At 44.5% G+C, this 19818-nt stretch overlaps 1 protein-coding gene across 1 annotated transcript in view; it reads right to left on the bottom strand.

Moving 5' to 3' along the window:
- Positions 1–415: 415 nt before the first annotated feature.
- The window catches only part of wdr11 (WD repeat domain 11), a 52819-nt gene continuing 33416 nt past the window's right edge, over positions 416–19818 (bottom strand). Inside the window, exons 15-29 of the mRNA XM_071519612.1 lie at positions 19678–19799; positions 18642–18789; positions 16106–16212; positions 15905–16019; positions 14404–14575; positions 14053–14161; positions 12870–12932; positions 12424–12489; positions 10262–10451; positions 7963–8058; positions 6302–6467; positions 5672–5769; positions 4788–4933; positions 3911–3990; positions 416–2677 (exon numbers count right to left, since the gene is read on the bottom strand). Coding sequence (XP_071375713.1) covers positions 2475–2677; positions 3911–3990; positions 4788–4933; positions 5672–5769; positions 6302–6467; positions 7963–8058; positions 10262–10451; positions 12424–12489; positions 12870–12932; positions 14053–14161; positions 14404–14575; positions 15905–16019; positions 16106–16212; positions 18642–18789; positions 19678–19799 — 1881 coding nt within the window. The 3' untranslated portion in view covers positions 416–2474. The remainder of the gene's footprint in view (positions 2678–3910; positions 3991–4787; positions 4934–5671; positions 5770–6301; positions 6468–7962; positions 8059–10261; positions 10452–12423; positions 12490–12869; positions 12933–14052; positions 14162–14403; positions 14576–15904; positions 16020–16105; positions 16213–18641; positions 18790–19677; positions 19800–19818) is intronic.

Below are 19818 nucleotides of genomic sequence, written 5' to 3'. Positions count from 1 at the left end.
GAAACAGAATACACGTCAATGAATAAATCTGAGGCAAATAAAGGGGGAAACGGTTAGACCTGGGCAGTGGGCTGAAGCCAGCTGTTGGCCCTCCCACCGGGAAGGAAAGAGGTAATTCATTGCGGGAGCAGCTCACGCAGGAACCAATTCCCCTTTTAGACAGTTTGATAAATGAATCACTATTCAAATTCAATCTACCTGGGTTGAAATTAAAAGAGCATAACTCCAAAGGACACTTGATACAGGGAGTCTTTCTTAACAAAGTGCTTGCCTCTTAATAGCCAAGCCCATTTAAGACCGATCCGCAGCCACTTTGCCTCCCCCTCTCCTGTCTAAGAGTAAGAGCGCCCTCTTGTGTCAAGATGCTCAGATACAAAACAACACACTGACAGTGTATAGTTGATAATCTTGATTTTATTGCTATCCATATATACATATACATATCTTTTTTTCCGTAATATTTATAAAGCGGAAAGCATAAGGGTCACTGTGTAAACAAAGAACATTGAAAAAAGGCTAAACTGTTCATTTTTTGACACCATTACAAAGATTTGTTGTCTTCTCACAAAACATAAAAGGCATGTCTCTTCTCTCTACTATATGATTGAACCTTTCAACAGCATTGTTCTGTAGAGTTCACCTACATGTTAAGTACAAAGCAAAGCAGCAAGTGTTAATCAAACTCTAGTGACTAATCATTAAGAGGGAATACAGTACATATTGCTTCCACAAGACTGCATGATATGATTGGAGGTGGATATACAGCATCAGGTATACTTCAGCAGATTAGCAGCTGGGTAGTATGACTCTATGCCAGCCCTCAATGAGATCCAACGTTAGTGAGGTGATGTGAAATGGATCTATGGGAACTACATGTAGTACCCTAAAATAGGCCTGGGTTGCCATAGTGACACTGCCTGGGGTCAACAGTGTTACAGAGAAGACAAACAGCACTGACGTGTTTCTGAAACACAATAACACACCAAAGGTCCCATGGATGAAGTTACTATCTCGCTTCAACAACTAAACATGTTACAATGCAATTAAACACACCATCACTGTGCACAAAATGTCATTCACATTGTCCAACAGATAGTTTTGATCTTCTATGGAAATTAAGACGAGGCAGAACAAAACGTAACGACAACTAAACAATTGTTTTCGAAGTTGTGTGTCAGGTTTGTAACTGTGGTGAGCGATAGTGACCGCCGCAGATTATTTTTGGTATGTGGATGATAGATCAGTGGTCTGATAAACAGGAGTTACAATACATTTTGACAGTTGTTGTAATACACACACCAGAGAATACCCTCATTATACAAACATCAGAGAATACAGAACACATGTATTCTCTCATGTCTTCAGAAAAATCAGTAAAATCACAATTTCATTTGTATTTTTTAACAAGCATCTATTTAATTAAACTGAAAAAAACATGTCATATATAAGCAAATGAAATGGTATCACTTAGGTGGCAGTGGTCAAATTCCTCTTCCCTGTGTGGAGGAGATTATATACTCTCTAATAAGTGCAGGGAGGCCTGGCTAACTATTTCTCACCTCCCCAGAGTTATGGCTGCAGAGCCTTGTGCAGCACCAGGCTTTGGTCAGTCAATTATACAGTATTACCTACTGTAGATCAAATGTCTGCTCCATTGTGTGCCTCTCTGTCTGTAGCATTATTCTGATTTGTGTCTCAGTTATAAGGACGGCCACTGAACCAAAGTTATCATTCAAATAAAATGGTGCATTTGGTTAAGTTAAAAGTGCAAAAAACTTTTGGAATTCAGTCATGGAATAGGCTAGTGGTGATGTAAGCCTTTCATAAAGGGAGTGCATTTACATAATGAAGGAGGGAAAATATTTGGGGATAAATTCAATGTGCCACATTTCAGCTCAGCAGCAAAAAGGCAAATTAAGTTAAGTCTAGACCTATAGAGCTAGCACAGTACTTTGAAATTCTTAAAAAAATAAAACAGGCACACAAAATAAAGCTTAACGAAAGACCATTCAAAATGTCAAATGAGTTTAAATCCATAAACCAACAAGAAACACAGACCCATATCTAGGTATGCCAAATAACAGTGATGAGCATTACTCCATTTACTGAAGGAATGAGAAGAACACATGTCTTTTTCATTTGGGGCCATTACCGGGGAGAGAACGTGCATACACACACGCACACAAACACACACTGGTCATATCAAACGTCAAGAAACGTCAAACTCATAGCCACAGACACAGGCAGACTCCAGTGACAGACTGACAATTCAGCATGGAGGAAACTCCTCATCCCTCTCTTCCTCTTGTGATGGTGAGATGAGGATCATGTTGCCCCTGGACACTGACGCAAAGTCAATTTTACATTTTCCTTCACAATGGCTAGGTTGAGGATTGCAAAGAAGGATTAGCTGACCCTTGACCCGCATCAAAGAGCACCTCATCCGCTCTCCCCCGAACCTCCGCTCCTCGAGGTCACTCGGTGCTCTCCTGGCCCAGCTCCACGTCCTCCTCGCTGGGCGTGACCTCCGGCGCGGCTCCCTCTCCCTGGAACAGCTCCTCCATCAGCTGCTCTCCGGCGCTGCCGGCCCGCGAGGCCCACAGAGCGGCGCCCTCCCTCAGGCCCAGCGAGCGCAGCAGCCGCGCATAGTCCACAAACGCAGCCCCGATAAGCTTATGTGCAAACGCATGTCAAGGAGAACTACTGGATGAGACATGACATATGGGTCACACACTGTAGGCAACTTCAACTCAAAAAAACCTTGCATGCCTCATGGGACAAAAGAAACAGCAGCGCAATAAAATATTCTAACATTTAATTTGATGCTCTTCAACTGGCTGGGTGGGCCAACTTATGACTGCTGCACATTAGAGGATTGTTGGGCTGATTTACACTGGATTAGCCCATCCCTAATTAAAGGGGAAATATCAATCGGAGCTTTAGTCGGGACCGATGGTGGGCAAAGATTATCTGGTAGTGTGAGGGGTTTACACATTCAATCTTAAGGACAGTGATCGACTCGCAGACTGATCTGAGTCCTGTCGATACTGTCGAGTCTGTTCGATATTTACGACCAGACACCTGCAGGGTCCTGCAGTGTGTGTAGATCAGAAACTCATTCCAAGAGCCGAGACAATGAGAGCCCAGTTTACAGTGAGGTGAGGCGGGAGAGTGATATTAAAAAGTTATATTAATGGTAATAATGGGAACCTATTTAAGGTGCTTGGAATTAAAAACACTGGGGGCCCCTGTCCTTCAATCAATATAAACTGACATATTACTAATATATTACTACATACTTAACATATACTAGAAATATTAACTATAAACTACTAGCCTAGCTAACTTTTCATTGTCTGATGAAGCCAGCCACAGCTTTACCCAAATTCTCTGTATGTGTTTTGTGTCTCTTTGTTTTTGCGGTGCATATTAATGCACGTTGCATTAATGTGCATATTAATGTATGTCAATGCATAATGTACATAATGTATATGAGGTCACATGAGAGCATCAACAGGCAGACTGCCAGGTAATAGAGAGAGAGACAAGAGATACAGTACATCATCATATGAAGGTCCTTGGCACATTACTTGTGAACTATGTGTATAGTTTCTTGTTTGGAATGGTGTGGTGGAATGTACTGAGGAAGGTCGATTTGCACTATTTTATGAAAGCATGATCTTGCAATTATCTTTTTAAGTCCTCTTTTTCACTATTTCACTCAGTGTGCAGGGAGCATGGGAAACATAGCACAATGTGTTCTGTGAAGCAGCTAAATTGACCTGCATTGTAAAAACTCTCTGCTATCTATTCCATGTCTGCGGCAGAAATAGAAAGAGTTAGCAGCAGAGCATTGTGAAGGTTATGAATGGACCTTGGGGGACAGTAATGGGTTTCCGAAAAAGGATATTGGAAGAGTCGTTGGCCTCCATCACCCCATACTTCAGACAGGCTTCGATAAAGAGCGCAGCGCGATCAAAGTACCTCATACTGCAGGAGATGGAGGGAGGAAGAGAAAGACAGAGGCAGAGAGAGAGGAAGAGAGAGCTATTGTCAGAAATTGGCATCATCTCTGTCTTAATGGCTGGGATGCTAAAGCATACATCAATCCTGTCATCTCACTGCTTTTCTAATTCATTGAGAGAGTTTTTGCTGCCTTTCAGGATACAAGCTGTCAAGAGGGAGGGCAGGTAGATAGACTCTTATGGCAGATCAATACTGAGACAAAAGATGTTGGGTCAGATCAGATCGTAGCATTGTCCTTCACTGCGCTCAGAAAAATAAAACATGAGAAGACTCAACCGTTTATGCTTCTACATGGAGAGAGAAGTAACTGAAGGAACAGGAAGGTCAAGCAGAAAAAAGGACAAATAAGTTAGATGAAATTCACTATGAAAGAGTGAAAGCTAAAAAAAAAAATATATAATTTACTCAGGAAATCACAACAATGAGATTTGATGGATGCATGTGAGAAATCTACAGGGTTCTTATCCCATACTTTGCAAGACCTTAATTCTTAGACAATGCAGAACTACCACTCATTGTTTTATGCATCTGACTATATAGGCTGATAATACGACTGATCCATAATAATACAGACAGTCTGTCTCGGAGAACAATGCGCAGTGTGATGGTGAGTTTACAGACTTTTTGTGTTTTTCCATACTTTTTAACACATGGTAGAAATATGGCTTTGAGGGAACCATGGAGAGAGAGAGAGAGAGAGAGAGAGAGAGAGAGAGAGAGAGAGAGAGAGAGAGAGAGAGAGAGAGAGAGCTGGTTCTTACCTGTGGAGCATCTCTCCCACTTTGTGAAAGCAGCCCAGGGAGAGCAGCACCAGGATGGCCTTGGACTTCTGGTTGACCTGGGGCGAGCACAGGTGCTCTGCCCAGCGCTTCAGCACGTCTGAGCTCTCTGCTGGGTTCAGACGCACCTGGAAAACACACAGCAAGACACATGCAAGGCACTGAACCCCCAACTGCTTCGATGGGGCTGCTCAGTGCCAAACGGTACAAGACCGTGGTAATGCTGGGCAGCTCCCAGGTGTGAGTGTATGAATATGAGTAACACTGCTTCTGCACAGGGCCCCTAGGCTGGCTGAGCATCCCAGATATACTTGTAATACTACTAGAAATAATAATGATAGTAACAAAAATTATTTTTATATAGCGCCTTTCAAAACACAGTTGCAAAGCTGTAAAAAAACCAACAAAACAGATAAAATCAACAGCAAAAGCAATGAAAGCGAGGAAAGAAACATAAAAGTACCACAAGAGGGAGGTCAAAATCAGTTCATAAAAGATCATTACATACAAGAAAGTCTATAAAAAACGGTAGACCCATCCCCCCCCGGACCCATTTTTCTTACTTGTATTGTTGTATTATACTGTATATGGATTTTTATTGTCTTTGGACTGTTGTATATCTTAGTGCTGTCTTGTTATTTGTGATCACATTTTAGTGCTGTAAACTATCAACGAAAAAAAAAAAAAAAATCTCCCTTTCAACACGAAACTGCTGTAAATAACAAAATGCAAGCACTCGCGCACACACACACACACACACACACGCACACACACACACACACAAACACACACACACAGAGTTTCAGTTCAGAGCATTCCACAGTATCTGATGCTGCCTGCTGATGGACGCTGTCATGCTGAGTTACCTTGGCCAGCCAGGCAGCGCGGTTCCACTCCCCGTAGGTCTGCAAGTAGCGGCAAGCATCCGCCGCCTTGTCAATCAAACATAACAGCTGCACTCCCTCTGACAGAGAGGGAAAGAGGGGGGGGGGGGGGGTGAACATATGTGAGATGGAGGATTGATGGCTCATCACTTCCAAGGTTGGCTAGCTCTGGCCCAGTTGCCAGTCTGATGATTTTTTTTCTACTCTGTAAGGTTTACGGCAGTTACCTCATTCTTATTCCTGTATCAAATCCATTGATCACAAGAGTGTCTGCAAGCTAACAGGCAAGAGGTTTTTAATGCCAGTTAGAATGAAATATAAGACCAATTCTTCAATCGAAATAAATGCGAAAATGAAAACTGTAGTTTCTCATCAGCAAAAACGGCGCAACAAGGAAGCACAATATTTTTAACTTCTAACACTAAAAAAAATATTTGTAAAATTATCTGTATCCAAGACATTTTAAGGCCTTGAGTTTACATAATTTAACTGAATATATTTTAAGGCTTTTTCAAGACCTGCAGAAACCCTGATGCACAGTGAATGCTGCCCATACTCATCTTAACATGACAGCAGAGGAGTTTATCAAAGGTATAACTATCATAACCCTACCTGCTAGCTTGCCGTTGGCAATCATGTTGGTGGCCACCAGTTTGATTGTGGACTGGGAGGGGCCTGAGGAGGTGATGGTGGTCACTAGGCAGGCCTTGAGCGAATCACAGTAGTAGCTGGGGTTGTCGGCGCTCGTCTCCAACAGTAACTGCACCGCCCGGTCCGTCTGAGAGCGAGAGAGGGATGAGAAAGCAAAGAGAGGGCCGTAAAAGGTAGAGAGAGGAATGAGGCATCAGCAGCGCAGGCAGGTAAACACAGGGGAATGGAACGAGAGAAAAATGTGCAGAGAAGTTATGGTCATTATCGCGCTTTTCATCTGGTATGCCTGCGTGCTGCAGATGAAGGGCCAGGTTCACGCTGGAATCTAGGCAGGCCGGCCTCTGCCTGGCTGCCCATTAGAGGACTGCACTTCACAGCCATGCCGACACCCGGCCTCTAACGACTCCCTCAGAAGTCAGTGAGCCCGCTGATTGCAGCCTGTGATTAGAGATGGAGTGATGGTGCTGGGAGAGAATCACAGCGACAGAGAGAGAGAGAGATGGAGAGAGAGAGAGAGAAAGAGAAATAGAGAGACGGAGAGAGAGAGAGACGGAGAGAGAGAGAGAGACACAGAGAGAGAGTGAGAGAGCGAGAGAGAGACACACAGAGAGAGAGAGAGAGAGACAGAGAGAGAGAGAGAGAGAAAGAGAAATAGAGAGACGGAGAGAGAGAGAGACAGAGAGAGAGAGAGAGAGACAGAGAGAGAGTGAGAGAGCGAGAGAGAGACACACAGAGAGAGAGAGAGAGAGACGGGGAGAGAGAGAGGCAACTCCATTCCCCACAGAGATGCCGGGGAGGACAGAAGCAGCACTCATCCCCCATCTTGCTCCATCAGGCTCCACAACGCCTACGTGCCTTATTTACTGTTATCACAACACGCAATCAAGGCACAGCTGAGGAGAGTGTCTGTGTGTGTGTGTGTGTGTGTGTGTGTGTGACACAGCTAACTAGATGGTCCCGGAGCTGTGAGTGAAGGAGATGATTAGAGTAGCGAGCGTGTCACATGTATTTGTGTGGATGCTGGCCTGCATGTACTGCTGAATCAATGTCATATGGGGATATCTGTCAAAACGACTTGATGGGTAAAAGCGAGAACTTGGAAGAGTTCACCCGTTCAAACTGGTTGGAAGTTGTCAAGTTGTCAAGACACCACGATTAAAGTTTTATGTAGACTTTGGCTGCTCCTGATCAGCTTGTTCACACTTAACACACATGCAGTTAGCGAGTGACACGTTCGAGGTCATGTTTTACAGTGTAACCATTGTTATGTCAGCCACAAACAAAAACATCCAGCAAGTAGTTGTGTCCTGCCATGGCATTTTAGTTGTGATCACAAAATGACTCCTGTGATGAAAATCAGTCATCTTGTTTGTTTTATTTGAAATTAATATATTATTCCCTACACAGGCTTTTCCTTGTTGATGTCAGATTTCATGAAGCCGGAGAAATCGGGGGTCATCGCCAACACCTCAAATTCCCAAGTAGGATTTACCGCCTGAAAGCTGAGGTGAGGAGTATTTTCAAGTCTCTCTCCCATATGATGTGAATGCAGCATATATCTGTATCCTCCTTACAGGTCTAGGAGACGAGTGTGGGGGCAGTATGGGTAGTGCAGTACTCACCTGGCCCAGCAGGAGGAGCTGGTCGGCGCATTTCTTAGTGTGTTCATAACTGGAGCGCTTCACCTCCTGCAGGTGAACCCGGTCCAGCTGGAACTTCTGTTGCCCAGTAAAGGGAAAGAGTCAAGTTAACTTCCTTTCATTACAAAGTGCATTGCAGAAAAAAACATTCAAACGCAATTCAAAATAAGACGGAACAAATAAATCCAACAATTAAAGACGAGGTCAAAGCTTGTACATGTGTGTGTGTCTAAGAGAGATAGAGAGAGAGAGAGAGAGAGAGAATATGTGCCTGGCATAAAAGGGTATAAGCAGAGCGGTGGGAATGGGAAGAGAGAAAGAGACGGAGGGCAATTATAACAGGGACACAGAGACCAGAGATGGAGAGTGTCATTATACAGTCTTTAAAATATTCAGGAGTTGTTATCTACAGCAGTGTTTCGGGTGCCACAGCCTCCAACGTGGCCCTCCCTATTTGGTGGCGTTCTCTCCGTGATTTCATTTCATGTTCCCCTGATGGACGATTCGATTTTTTGACAGAACTAAAAAAAAAAAAAACATGTGCGCGCGGTGATTTCGGCGAGCAAATGAGAGCTACGAAACGTCAAAACTGCATTGTCTACGGATCAAGCTCATCAGTTTGGGGGGAAAAAGATATGAGAGAGAGGGAGATAGAGGGAGAGATGGTTAACAGCGTTGAAGAGAATGAGTTAGAGGGAGACTTTATTTATGTGTGTGTGTGTGTGTGCTTGTGTATCTAACGGAGAAAGATTTACTTTGTTTTGTACTTTGTGATGATGAAATCTTCTCTGAGTCACAGCCATGGGCATAAATCCTCACAGAGATGCCAAATGAGTCTGGTAACTTTAGAGCCGCTCTGTATTGGAGCCTTGTGTTTTCGTTATTACGGTCTGGCTGCTGTTGACGCCACTTTATGACGGGAGACAAATGCAGCTGCAGACTGTCTGGGCGGCTCTTTGAAACTCTTAGCTGTCTGATCACTGCATGTCCCCTCATTAACAGGGAACAGAACTTTCATGAGGACAGAATGGTGCGTGCAATCCTTAAAAGAGTCTCAAAATCACTTGGGGAAAAAAAACACAAAAAGACCTGTATTTTAAACTTTTCAATAAAAGGGCCTCTAATGACTGAAATGCGATGGTCCATTTGTACTCTGCTCTGCTACTTCAAATGCTAAACTAAAAGCTACTTGACATTTCTCATTAATGGTTATTTGTGTTCCATCCAAAAAAGGGAAATGTTCTTTCCTCTGCATGCTTGGATATATCAATGCGGGCTGGCGGGAATAAAGCCCGGACCCAGCAGAAACCAGGGAACGCTTGTCTTCACACACACAAAAGGTGAACTTTTTAATTACTCGGCACACTTTTTCAATTATTCCTAGAAGTGTAGAACCATAGAAGTTTGACACATTTTCTTTTTTTTCCGCTGTTGCGTCCTGGAAATTTGGGCAAAAAACACAAAAGAATGTGGGGCTCATCAGGACTACAAAAAAAACACCGGAAAAAAACATAAAAAAGAAAAAACACCGGATCTTTGATTAAAAACCTCCACCGTCACCTAGGCAACAAACAGGCGGATGTCTCCATTCACTTGGCTGCGAGGCTGCCATGCCAACCGGCAGAGTGATGCGGGCAGACACAACAGCGGAGGACCAATCGATGAGCATCTTCTGAGGAAACTTTTCTGACACTCTACAGAGCGAGCCGAGTCGATAATTAAAGCTTTGAGAGAAAAAAAAAAAAAGTTTGCTGTGTTTATCGGGGCTCGGCACTCTTCCAACCTCTCTCTCATTCCTGCTGTTTCAGCTATGTCATCAGCGAGACGCATTGATCCGGACAGTGACCAAACACTACACAAACAAGAAGAGGATTTTTTTTTTTTTTTTATTGTTTTTAATTGTCGGTAGTCAGTCGGGAGTCACTGTGAGGTGGGAGGAGGGGATGAAAAAGTACAGGAGGAGAGTGAAAGAAAGGTTTGACCTCAAAGGCTTAAAGTGCGAACCCGGGAGAGAGAGAGAGAACCGAGGAGATACACACTGTCATTAATAATGGAATGTACCGTCTGTGTGTGTGTGTGTGTGTGTCTGAAGCAATTCTGTTGACACTATGGGTGGCGGGGGACAGTCTGGTGGTGTTTGTCTGTACGTGGTCTGACTTGAAGACACTAATCGCCGCCTCTGTGCGTTTCCTAAGGGCCTTTTTAAAATGTTGGCTGCCGGGCCCGTGCGCTGGTCTCTGCTGTCGCCACTTACTGAGCGCTGTAGACTTGTTTCACTGACCTGAAAGTAAGAGCTCTCGCACAGGGCGTCGTGGCAGATGTCCAGGTGGTTGTGGGGTGAAGGCGGGGCTCCCTCGCTTTGGGCCTGGCCCTCCGCCGCAGGCACGCTGAGCTGGCGGGCCTGGGCGAACGACTGGAGGTAGTGGGCCGCCACCGTCCAGAACTGGAGGTCCGACTCGTCCCCGAACAGCCTGCGGTTTTCACCACAACCAACAACAACGCATCAGCCGGGCCGAGAGAGAGAGAGCGGATAATGCTCTCTCTGGAGTAAGTCAGTCAAATTCTGCATTCTGAATCATCATGATGCTGCGCTCCCCTAGTAGTTTGCTCACTAATGACCACAGTTCCCGCATCTCCCAGCCCACGCCTCGCTCCTACAGCGAGCCCCCACCCCTTCCGCATCTTTCATCCTTTCTTCGGTTACTTTCCGCACTGCCTCCTTTTAACATATTTGCACAGACACATAGCTGTTGCTAGGTTACCTTTCCGCATTAAGCGAAGCCATGAAAACTTGCTTGGCTAGATGTAGAGACATTATAGGATCATGAGCTCTCTGAACGCAAGGTGACAGTGTTCATCTGCACCGAGAGGGACCTTAGGAATTTCCAGGTAAATCACGGCTTTAATAATGGGATGCAAACACGAGGGAGAAATTGCATTTCAGCTCAGAGTGGCTGTTCTAGGTTTGTCAGATGCTCGAGGGAAATGAGAACTGGAGCAGAGACAAGATTGGAGTTGCTGACACGGGCTCTCATGTCTTGCTTTTCTGTAGAGATACAGAATCAGGGCTGTACAGTTACGGCTAAAATAATCCCAATTATTTTCCTAGATATTTTTATCTCTTGATGATTTGAGGAACAAATTCTTTTGCACTTTTGGCTTATAATATTACATCTTACACCAACATCTTCACTAACTTCAACTACACATTCTGAATAAAATTGAAATGTCTCTATATTATTCATATTCCACAATTTACAAATGAGGAAACTTAAATTGCGATATACAATTATATGATTAAGTGCGCAACCCTGTAGAGAAAAGCAGTCTATCCTGATCCATCTAATTACATCCAATCCTGTTTAATTAAATCCTAATCCATCAGGAAAAAACAAAGAGGCTGATGAATTACTAGACTGCAACATCGAGTGGACTGCCAGATCCAAGTTTACAATGTATTCTGGCTGCCTGAACTTTGTGTTTACATTTACGTACATTATACTGTGTTGAGTTCTACTGTGTTGTGTTACCCTCATGATATTAGGGCTGCAATAATTCATCAATGTCGTCAATTGTATTTACATAGTCGTCAACTACTGCATGTTCATAATCAACATGCATCAAAGAATGAGAATACAGTTCAAAAAGCATGGGAATACAGTTAGTGCTTTGTTCACTGTGCAGAGTTGCACATCATGGATGATAGAACGAGAGCTAACTAGCTTTACTGCAAAGAAACAAAACTTGCTTGCAACTGCTACCTTATTAATGGCCAAACTGCTGTTCTCAGCTACAATGTTGAAAAGGTTGTGTTACAAAATTAGTAAATTAGTCATTTAGATTAATCAATAACAAAATAATCTTTAGTTGCAGCCCCAGATGATAAGTGATATGTGGTCTTGTTCCAATGGCTCATTTAACACGCAACGTTCTGGCTGCTCCACAGAGACGAGTACAGCTTTGGTATTTGTCATATGCGCATTAACATAAACAAAAACAAAAGCTGAGCTGAAACAAACTACAATACAGGCAACCACCACAGTATATTTGGTCATTTTTATAGGCCTTTTTTGATTGAATATCACAGCATATGTGGATTGCCTTTCACTTAATGATTTTTTAAATGTCAATATGCCAGAAAACAACCAATATCAACTATATTTCTCATTATTTCAATGCACTATATGAGGATGAGCGATTGCGTCAGCCATTGAGAATTTTTGAGCTTGGGCACTTCCGTCGGACACGACGCGACCCAAGGCAATCCGGGCAGAAGAGCAGCTTTCATCCATTTCAAAGGAAGCATTCCCTTGGTGGCTGATGGCAATGCCTGGCACTTGGTGGCTGTAGTGGAGCTTGGGGGTAACAGCAAACCAATTCCTCATGAAGACAGCGAAGTATATTGAGTAAACAGCGGCAACCCCATGCTGAGTTGTAACTCACCGTGAAACCAAGAGGCAGCGCTGCAGCAAGCTGAGCTCGGGGTCCTGCAGCACACTCTTCATATCACTGGGGAGCCAATCAGAGACAGACAATCAGAACACAGTAAGAGCCAATTAAACTTCTCACACACAGCAGGCCCAGTCTGGCTGATACTGTGGATTCCTCTTATCTGTCAGCTGATAGAATACATGCTCCTCGGGCCTGCTGTCTACACACAAAGGACCCTGGGACACCGGCTGGAAGCCTGGAGCGCATAAACACAATGAGACACTTGGCACAGATACATCAGCATGCACAGACAGACACAAACACACACACACAAACATGCATGCACCAACAACTGATGCTGTTACACTCTATGTAGACAAAAAGACACTGACAGTAAACATCCTGGCATGAGCTATGTAGCCAATATGCCGTGGGAAGACAGAGGAATCATAACTCACTTAGACAAGGAGTTGAGCTGCTCCTGGATCAGGCCTTTTATCTCGTCTTTCTCATTGTAGTCCCTGGAACAGAGGGATTGAACTCGGTCAAACCACTTCTCACGTCTCCCTAAAAATAAAACCTGACCTGATATTAAATAGGAAGCCGGGAACCCGCTTGTTAAGAGAAGTCAATCTGTGGTGTCAGGCAATAATAATAGATAACTCTCTTCTAATATTTATGCTGAGGTCAGGGAGCGTCCTCGGGGCGCTGCTAATGTAGCTGAGTGACTTGTGATAAGCCACGCAGCAGGCAGGGTATGTGTGTATAACGGAGAAGGGCACGGCTAAATGGGGGATAATTACATTAGGCCACAGTTAAACATGTAGGAAGCTATCTGACAAAACAAACACACACTCCCGCTCTCTCAGGATAGCCTCTGTTGGCTCCCATGTCAGCTTGTTTAGAGAGGAGAGTGGCTTACACTGGTGAATTGGTATTTCTTTTATGGCGCCAATCAACGATGCTACAAGTACTAGGGCAGCTGGCAGGATGTCATGGTGATAGGAGATTGTTAGAACACCTCAGGGCTACAGTAGTTTGTTAGTTAGGAATTAAACTGAGCATGTGTCACATAACTGTACCCTGTGTGGGTGACTGGCTGTAATAGTGAGGCTCAGGAAGTATGTGTTCAGTTCAGTTCTCCGCAGCACAGGAGAAGAACACAACGAAGAGAACAACTAGACTCTTTATCACGGTGTAGCCGCACTTTCCATCACTTCATTCTTGCGTTGACATGCTCACTTTGCCGCTGTGTGCGTCAGCTACAAGGAGACCGCTCCTGTGCTGCAGAGAACTGAATTGAACAAACTCTGCCTCCCCCTGAGTCTCACTACGCCACATACAGCAGACCAGGGAGGAAATGAGAACAAAACAGTTTGATTGTGAATTCTTGTCTTGTTAAAAAAAAAACTGGGAATCAATAACTGGAATTGATAAGGTAAACATAATTCTGGACCCACTGGTAAACAGTATCCATGTGTTGCGTGTCTATGTGTAATTCCTTGTTCTGAATCCGTGAAAAAATGCATGTTTACTGAATAAACTATTGGCAAAGGTGACAGTTTGACTGGCCCTTGAGGGGATGGACCACGGGACTGTGTTCATCCTGTACACCTTTATCCCTTTAACTTTTACACTTACACCTGAGTGATGTCCATGGTGAAGGTTCCTGACCAGGGCTGCAGCAGGAGGAAAGCCTTGAGGGTGAGGGCGGCCCGGGGCAGCAGCAGGTAGGGACACCACACCGGGTCTGATCGTCCCCAGAGACAGATTCAGAATAGAACATTAGGCGATGGCTGATACTGTCATCACATCACCTCCGATATACATCATTATGCTATATTCTCATATTAATGTGTAATTGAATATGCATTTAAAAGCAAAGAATTTCCTATGCATTGTGTAATTATCCCACTGCCCTAAGCAATCTTTCTTTCATTCTATTCCCTCCCTCCCTCCCTCCCTCCCTCCCTCCCTCCCTCCCTCCCTCACCCGTCAGGTCCTGTTCATCCATGCGGTAACTGGCGGACTTCATGGCCATCTCCAGCACTCGGATGCAGCCGTCGTCGGATGCCAGCACCACCTTGTCCGATGTGCACCAGTCGATGTCCAGGATGCGGTAGTTCACGTTTCGACCAATCCGCATGCTGCTCACCATCTGGACCTGCGGGAAGGGAAGGACGGAGGTGGCGGCAACGTAACGTAAGCTGCTTTTAAAGTGTCTGCTGCAACTCCAGGGAGGTGGCAGTTGGACCCTTATTCTACAAAATTGAAAGGGGTAATGATGGACGAATACAGGATGATTATTGGATTCAATATAAGCCTGTCAAAAACTGAGAATGGCCCAGATAGATTGCTAAAGTAAACGCATTTGTGCTGGATGCAGCAGGAAAAACTTGGTGGACAAGCAGCCTTTTCAGAGAGAGTTCTCCAGAACCTCTCTCTCTGGCTTGTTTATGGGCGCTGTATGGGAGTCATTGTAACCCAGCTGTCAGCAGAGCACTGGAGCGTTTCAGAGCTCTCCCCTCCCTCCTTCCTCTCCCTCTCTCTCTCTCTCTAAGGCTGTTGCTCTCTTTTTCTCTCTGCAGCTTGCTCCATCTGTTGTCTGCCTTTACTACTGGGAAGAGAGAACTGTATCTTACCTTGCCCCCCCCCCCCCCCCCCCCCGTAAGAAGCCCATCCCTCCACCCATACAGGGGTGCTCCATTGGGACTACCTCCTACCACCTCCGCCGCCCCATGCAGCTGACACCCATACACCACAGCATCTATCTGTGTCCACATTCATCTTCCCCTCGATATATTATAAGCACGCTTTGCCACTAATATTGTGGCTTGGCTGAAGTTAACGAAAAACAAACAAAAAAAAAAAGAAAAAAGGCCAGTCTATGACATTAGATCCAATGATGAACTGGAGCGCTTGCGATCTTGCCAGAAGGGTTCTTAAATGAGGTATAATGAAGACTGTGCGGAGAGAGAGTTTCTGAAGAGATAATGACGACTCCAGTAAACAAAGTTAAAGAAAAGGAGAGGGTGCGTGACGCTTCGAGGTACCAGGATCATCTATCTTGCTAGGGTTGGGTCTCTAAGTGTTGGCGGAGAGCTTTTAAGGCTTGTGTGTGTGGTTTTGTACGGCACACCGCAACGATTCTTTAAAACAAAGGGACAATTACAGTGAGTGTCCTATTACTGTACACACAGCTACTTTAAGAGAGGACATTAGTAAAAAATAAATATATTTATATCCCACCGCAACATTGTGGTGCATCAGTGACTATAGTCCCACTGAAACACATTAATCCTGCCACTGTAAATCCTGCTATGGGGAGTTTCAGAAACTTTCCAGACCATTTCCTTTCATTTGAGTTATGTGGTGCAATGCAGGCTGGGTATTTTTACAATGTATAACAACAAACTGATCCATAAATCAACAACATCATTTTTACACGGTTGACATATTGGCGACTGGCAAGGATCAGCGTGCGGAGCCGTACCTCTTTGGTGTCCCACACCTCCGCCCCGTCTGTGTACATGACCAGCAGCTTCTGGTTGCCCTTCCCCGGGGCAAAGCGGATCTTCTTCACCCAGCCGCGGTGTGTGGGGATCCCCCTGGGACAAACAGCAGTATCAGTCATTAAACACCCAGGGGGACGCCGACGCCTGCCCCCACGCGTTACGGAGAGATGAGAAGTTACCTGGACAGACGGGCCTTGAGGTCCCAGAAGTTGAGGTTGCCGTCCACGTCTCCGAGGACCAGGGTGTCTCCTTTCCAGGCGATGCACGCGATGCTACCCATACTGCCCTGCGACACAGGAAGAGAGTAGAGATACTCGTTGAAAGAGAAAAAGCAGGAAGGAGAGGGGGGAAAAAAGCAGGGAAAAACGGCTAGTGAGACACACACTGGCTTGTAGATTCCCATTCAAATCATGTATTTCTAGATTGCTCGTGAACCAAATACAACCAGACAGACCAATCACTGGGTGTTCAAAGTGCAATCTCAAACGGAGAAACAGCTATTCCCGAATCTATAAACACATCCTAGCCTCGTGAAATTTGATCTGTGAGTGTGAATGAGAACAGGAAAAGGAATTAATAAAAAAAATCGGTGGCAGCCAAGTGGTAAAAAAGCGCGACGTTGCTGAATCAAAGCAATGCGGCACTGAAAAGATGTGAAGATGTGAAGACATTAAGTGTCAGCTCACCTTCAGTGTGTGCGCACCGGATGATGGGACAAAACTTTTTAGGAGAATTTCTGTCGGTTTCCTGACAGAGATATGAAGATCCTGTATCATCCTGAAAGGATTATAAAACCTATGGGGTATGCAAATCTTTGAGCAGTGAATCTGCAGCCGTCTTGGAGATAAGGCTTTAAATCCCCAGGTAAACCTCTGCTGTCTATGTGGCAAGAATGGTTGCAGGTGGTGAGCAAGCAAAACACAGACTGCTTAACAATCCAATCTGCTGCTCAGAAATGGACAACTTTGTTACACTGTAGTGGCTTGGCTTTAGAATTCTGTAGCAAGATGACGCTGAACAATGTTCATGTTTTTTTTGCCAGCTCAAAATGAAAAAAGGAAATAAGTATGGAAAAAATGTGTCCTGTGTGACAGGGCATGAAATTGTGCCGTTTTTCATAGACAAAGTTGTTGGCAATCAGCAACAACAACAGAAGGCCCTATATAATCACTCAACAAGAGGCAATTACACAAGAACATGAACAGACAATCAGTCCAAGAGAGTTACCATAATTCTTCCAGTCAACAGCTTTTCAAATAATAGCTTGATTTTTATGGTGCTCTGGGAGAAAAATGGATGCTTTGACAAATAAACACCTTTCTTTACTTAACGGCCAAAAGATTCTTTGTTATTGGCGAAGCATCAGCATGTAAAACCATCAAAACATCATGCTGCCTTGATATTATCACTGCATCTGATCAGTCATCCAGATGAAAAAAAACAAAAGCCTGTCTCCAATAATAGCTCGTCTCCATTTGCCAGCCAGGGCATTTTGGCTGTCAAAGGAAATTAGGAGCCGGGCTACTATTAGAAGTCTTACAGGTAAATACAGTAACAGCTTTTCATCTAACCTCGCCTTCCCCTGGGCCTGAGTCGGGCTGTGAGGTAGAGAGAACACGTGCGCCTTATCTGGGACAGACTGATGGCACATTTCAAGGCACTCACAAACACACACATACAGTTGGTGGCATGTGCAAGGTAAAAAAGAAAACAGGTTTAAATCTGGAAAAAAGTAGGCTGCAAAATTTAGTTGACAAACCTTCAGCTTGATTGCATGCTGTTTATGACTGTGTGTGGCACTTTAGGTTGGCCAAGTTTTGTTGTGGTGCCAACAGCAATATCATCCCCCACACAAGCAAAAAAAACAACCCTGAGAGGACACAGGATGCAAAGAGTGACTGATGCTTTTTACTTTGTGGAGGAGGAAATTGTACAACCGCTCGCCTACGACCAGGAAGCACCGGGGTTTTTGTTTTTTTTTAGCTCCGTAATGAGGTAAAACGCCGACACAAACACAGAGGTTTGACCTGAAAAAAGGGAAGAACTGGGAAGGAAATGTCTTGAAAGATTCTGCTATCGTCCTTCCATTTTCTTTGGCTTGGGGCATGAACAGTGTATACTGCAGAAGAGGCAACTTTGAGACTGCAGATGCCAGAGCAAGGACAAAAGAAAGAAAAAGGACATAACAAAAAAATGTTGATGGATTAGTCCTTGATTTTAAAAAAAGCGACCGAACAATGAGGGATGAGGGGGGCGGGGCTGTGAATGCGTGAAAGTGAAGGATGTATGGGGGACAGTGAGGGGCACGTTACTGAGGAAGAGTATAGATTAGACAGATTTGACAGATTAGACAGACAGAGATACAGATACAGACAGAGAGAGAGAGAGAGAGAGAGAGAGAGAGAGAGAGAGAGAGAGAGAGAGAGCAAAAACAGGTAGAAGTAGTGGTGGGAGTTGCACTGAAGGAGGCAGAAATCAAACAGGGAGAGGATGAAAGAGAAAGAGTACACACAGAAGTAGGTCCCTGTGTATATAAGGCATTGCCATAATATGAATTTACATGAAGAGAGATAGAGGGAGATGGGGTGGGGGGTGGGTGGGAATAAGTTTGCGTGCGACAACCTTGAAGTATAGTTCAGGAGGATGAGAAGGCAAAAAAAAAGAAAAAAGAAAAAAGAAGAAGAAATGAAAGAGAAGCGCGGTCTCTGGACTCACGTCGGGGGGGATTCGTGCTCCGTCTTTGACTGTGTTGCCCTCTACAGTGATGTGGTAGACCTGCCCGTCTGTGTCGGTGAATACGAAATGCTCCCGGGCTGAGATGGCCTGGCTGGTCTCTGACTTGCTCTCTGCGTCCTGCAGGAGACTGTGGTGGAGGCACCACGCGCACACACACACACACACACACACACACAGATATATAGACAAATCCCTCAGGTACACATAACTTGACAGGGTTCTTACACTTTCTTTTTCCAGTGAAATGTCTTGACTGGACTTGGACATTTTGGTGCTCAGTTAGATATCTGCTGCTGATGGTGGCTGGGGAATATCACTATCACCTATGTCCATGTCTTTCTATGGCTAGAGATTATTTTTCACAATAACAAATGTGACCCAACATGGGAAAACAGGCATATTGTGTTTTGTTTTTTGCATGGATTGTTAATCTTTGCATTCAGAGCGAACGGGCACTGCACTACTTTTTAAAAATATTGGATATCGGCAAGTCAATATTGTGCACCTCGGGTATGATGGAAGCTCTTCCCTGACAGCTAGTGTATAAGTATTTCATATAACTATCTGACCAGAGAAATCATTCCGGTGTGGTGTGGGAGTATTATACTCAGCAGCTTCAGTCTGTAAAACCTGCAGTGAAACCCGTCTCACCTTGCCTTAAGGAGCTGCTAATCCACCTAAAAGAATTTCATTAGCGCGGGTTTCAATGGAGCGTTTTAGTGTTGCATGACCAGTCTAAATGCTGTTTCAGATGCTTTTCAACCCTGACAGAATTAAAACTCTATATAATTTTGTGGATTTCTTTGGCATGAAAAAGACAATCGAAAAATATCAGTATCAGCTTCCAAAACACATATGGGTCTAAAAAGTGAAAATAAGACCCAAACTACATATTGGCACTGAATATCCAGATTTTTTTCATAGATTCCTCAGATATGTTTTGTGAAATTACCAAACTGGGAAACAATGCAATTTATTTTCATTCATAGGAACTGTGACTTCCAGTGAGTTGCACCTGATGACGGAGGATTCAACGCTGCTCTGCTCCGCATCTGAAACCGTCTGCCGAGCCATGGCCTCCCTCGCTGCCATCTGCTTCTTCTTCAGGCTCTTCAAGTTGTGGGATGGGGACCACTCCTGTTTATACACACACACG

The sequence above is a fragment of the Centroberyx affinis genome, unplaced genomic scaffold (genome assembly GCF_046629955.1).
Source record: "Centroberyx affinis isolate AG114_WGS23_722 - 3 ecotype Tasmania unplaced genomic scaffold, CSIRO-AGI_Caff_v1 ptg000718l_1, whole genome shotgun sequence".
NCBI classification, from domain to species: domain Eukaryota; kingdom Metazoa; phylum Chordata; class Actinopteri; order Beryciformes; family Berycidae; genus Centroberyx; species Centroberyx affinis.
This window is presented reverse-complemented; position numbering and strand designations above follow the sequence as displayed.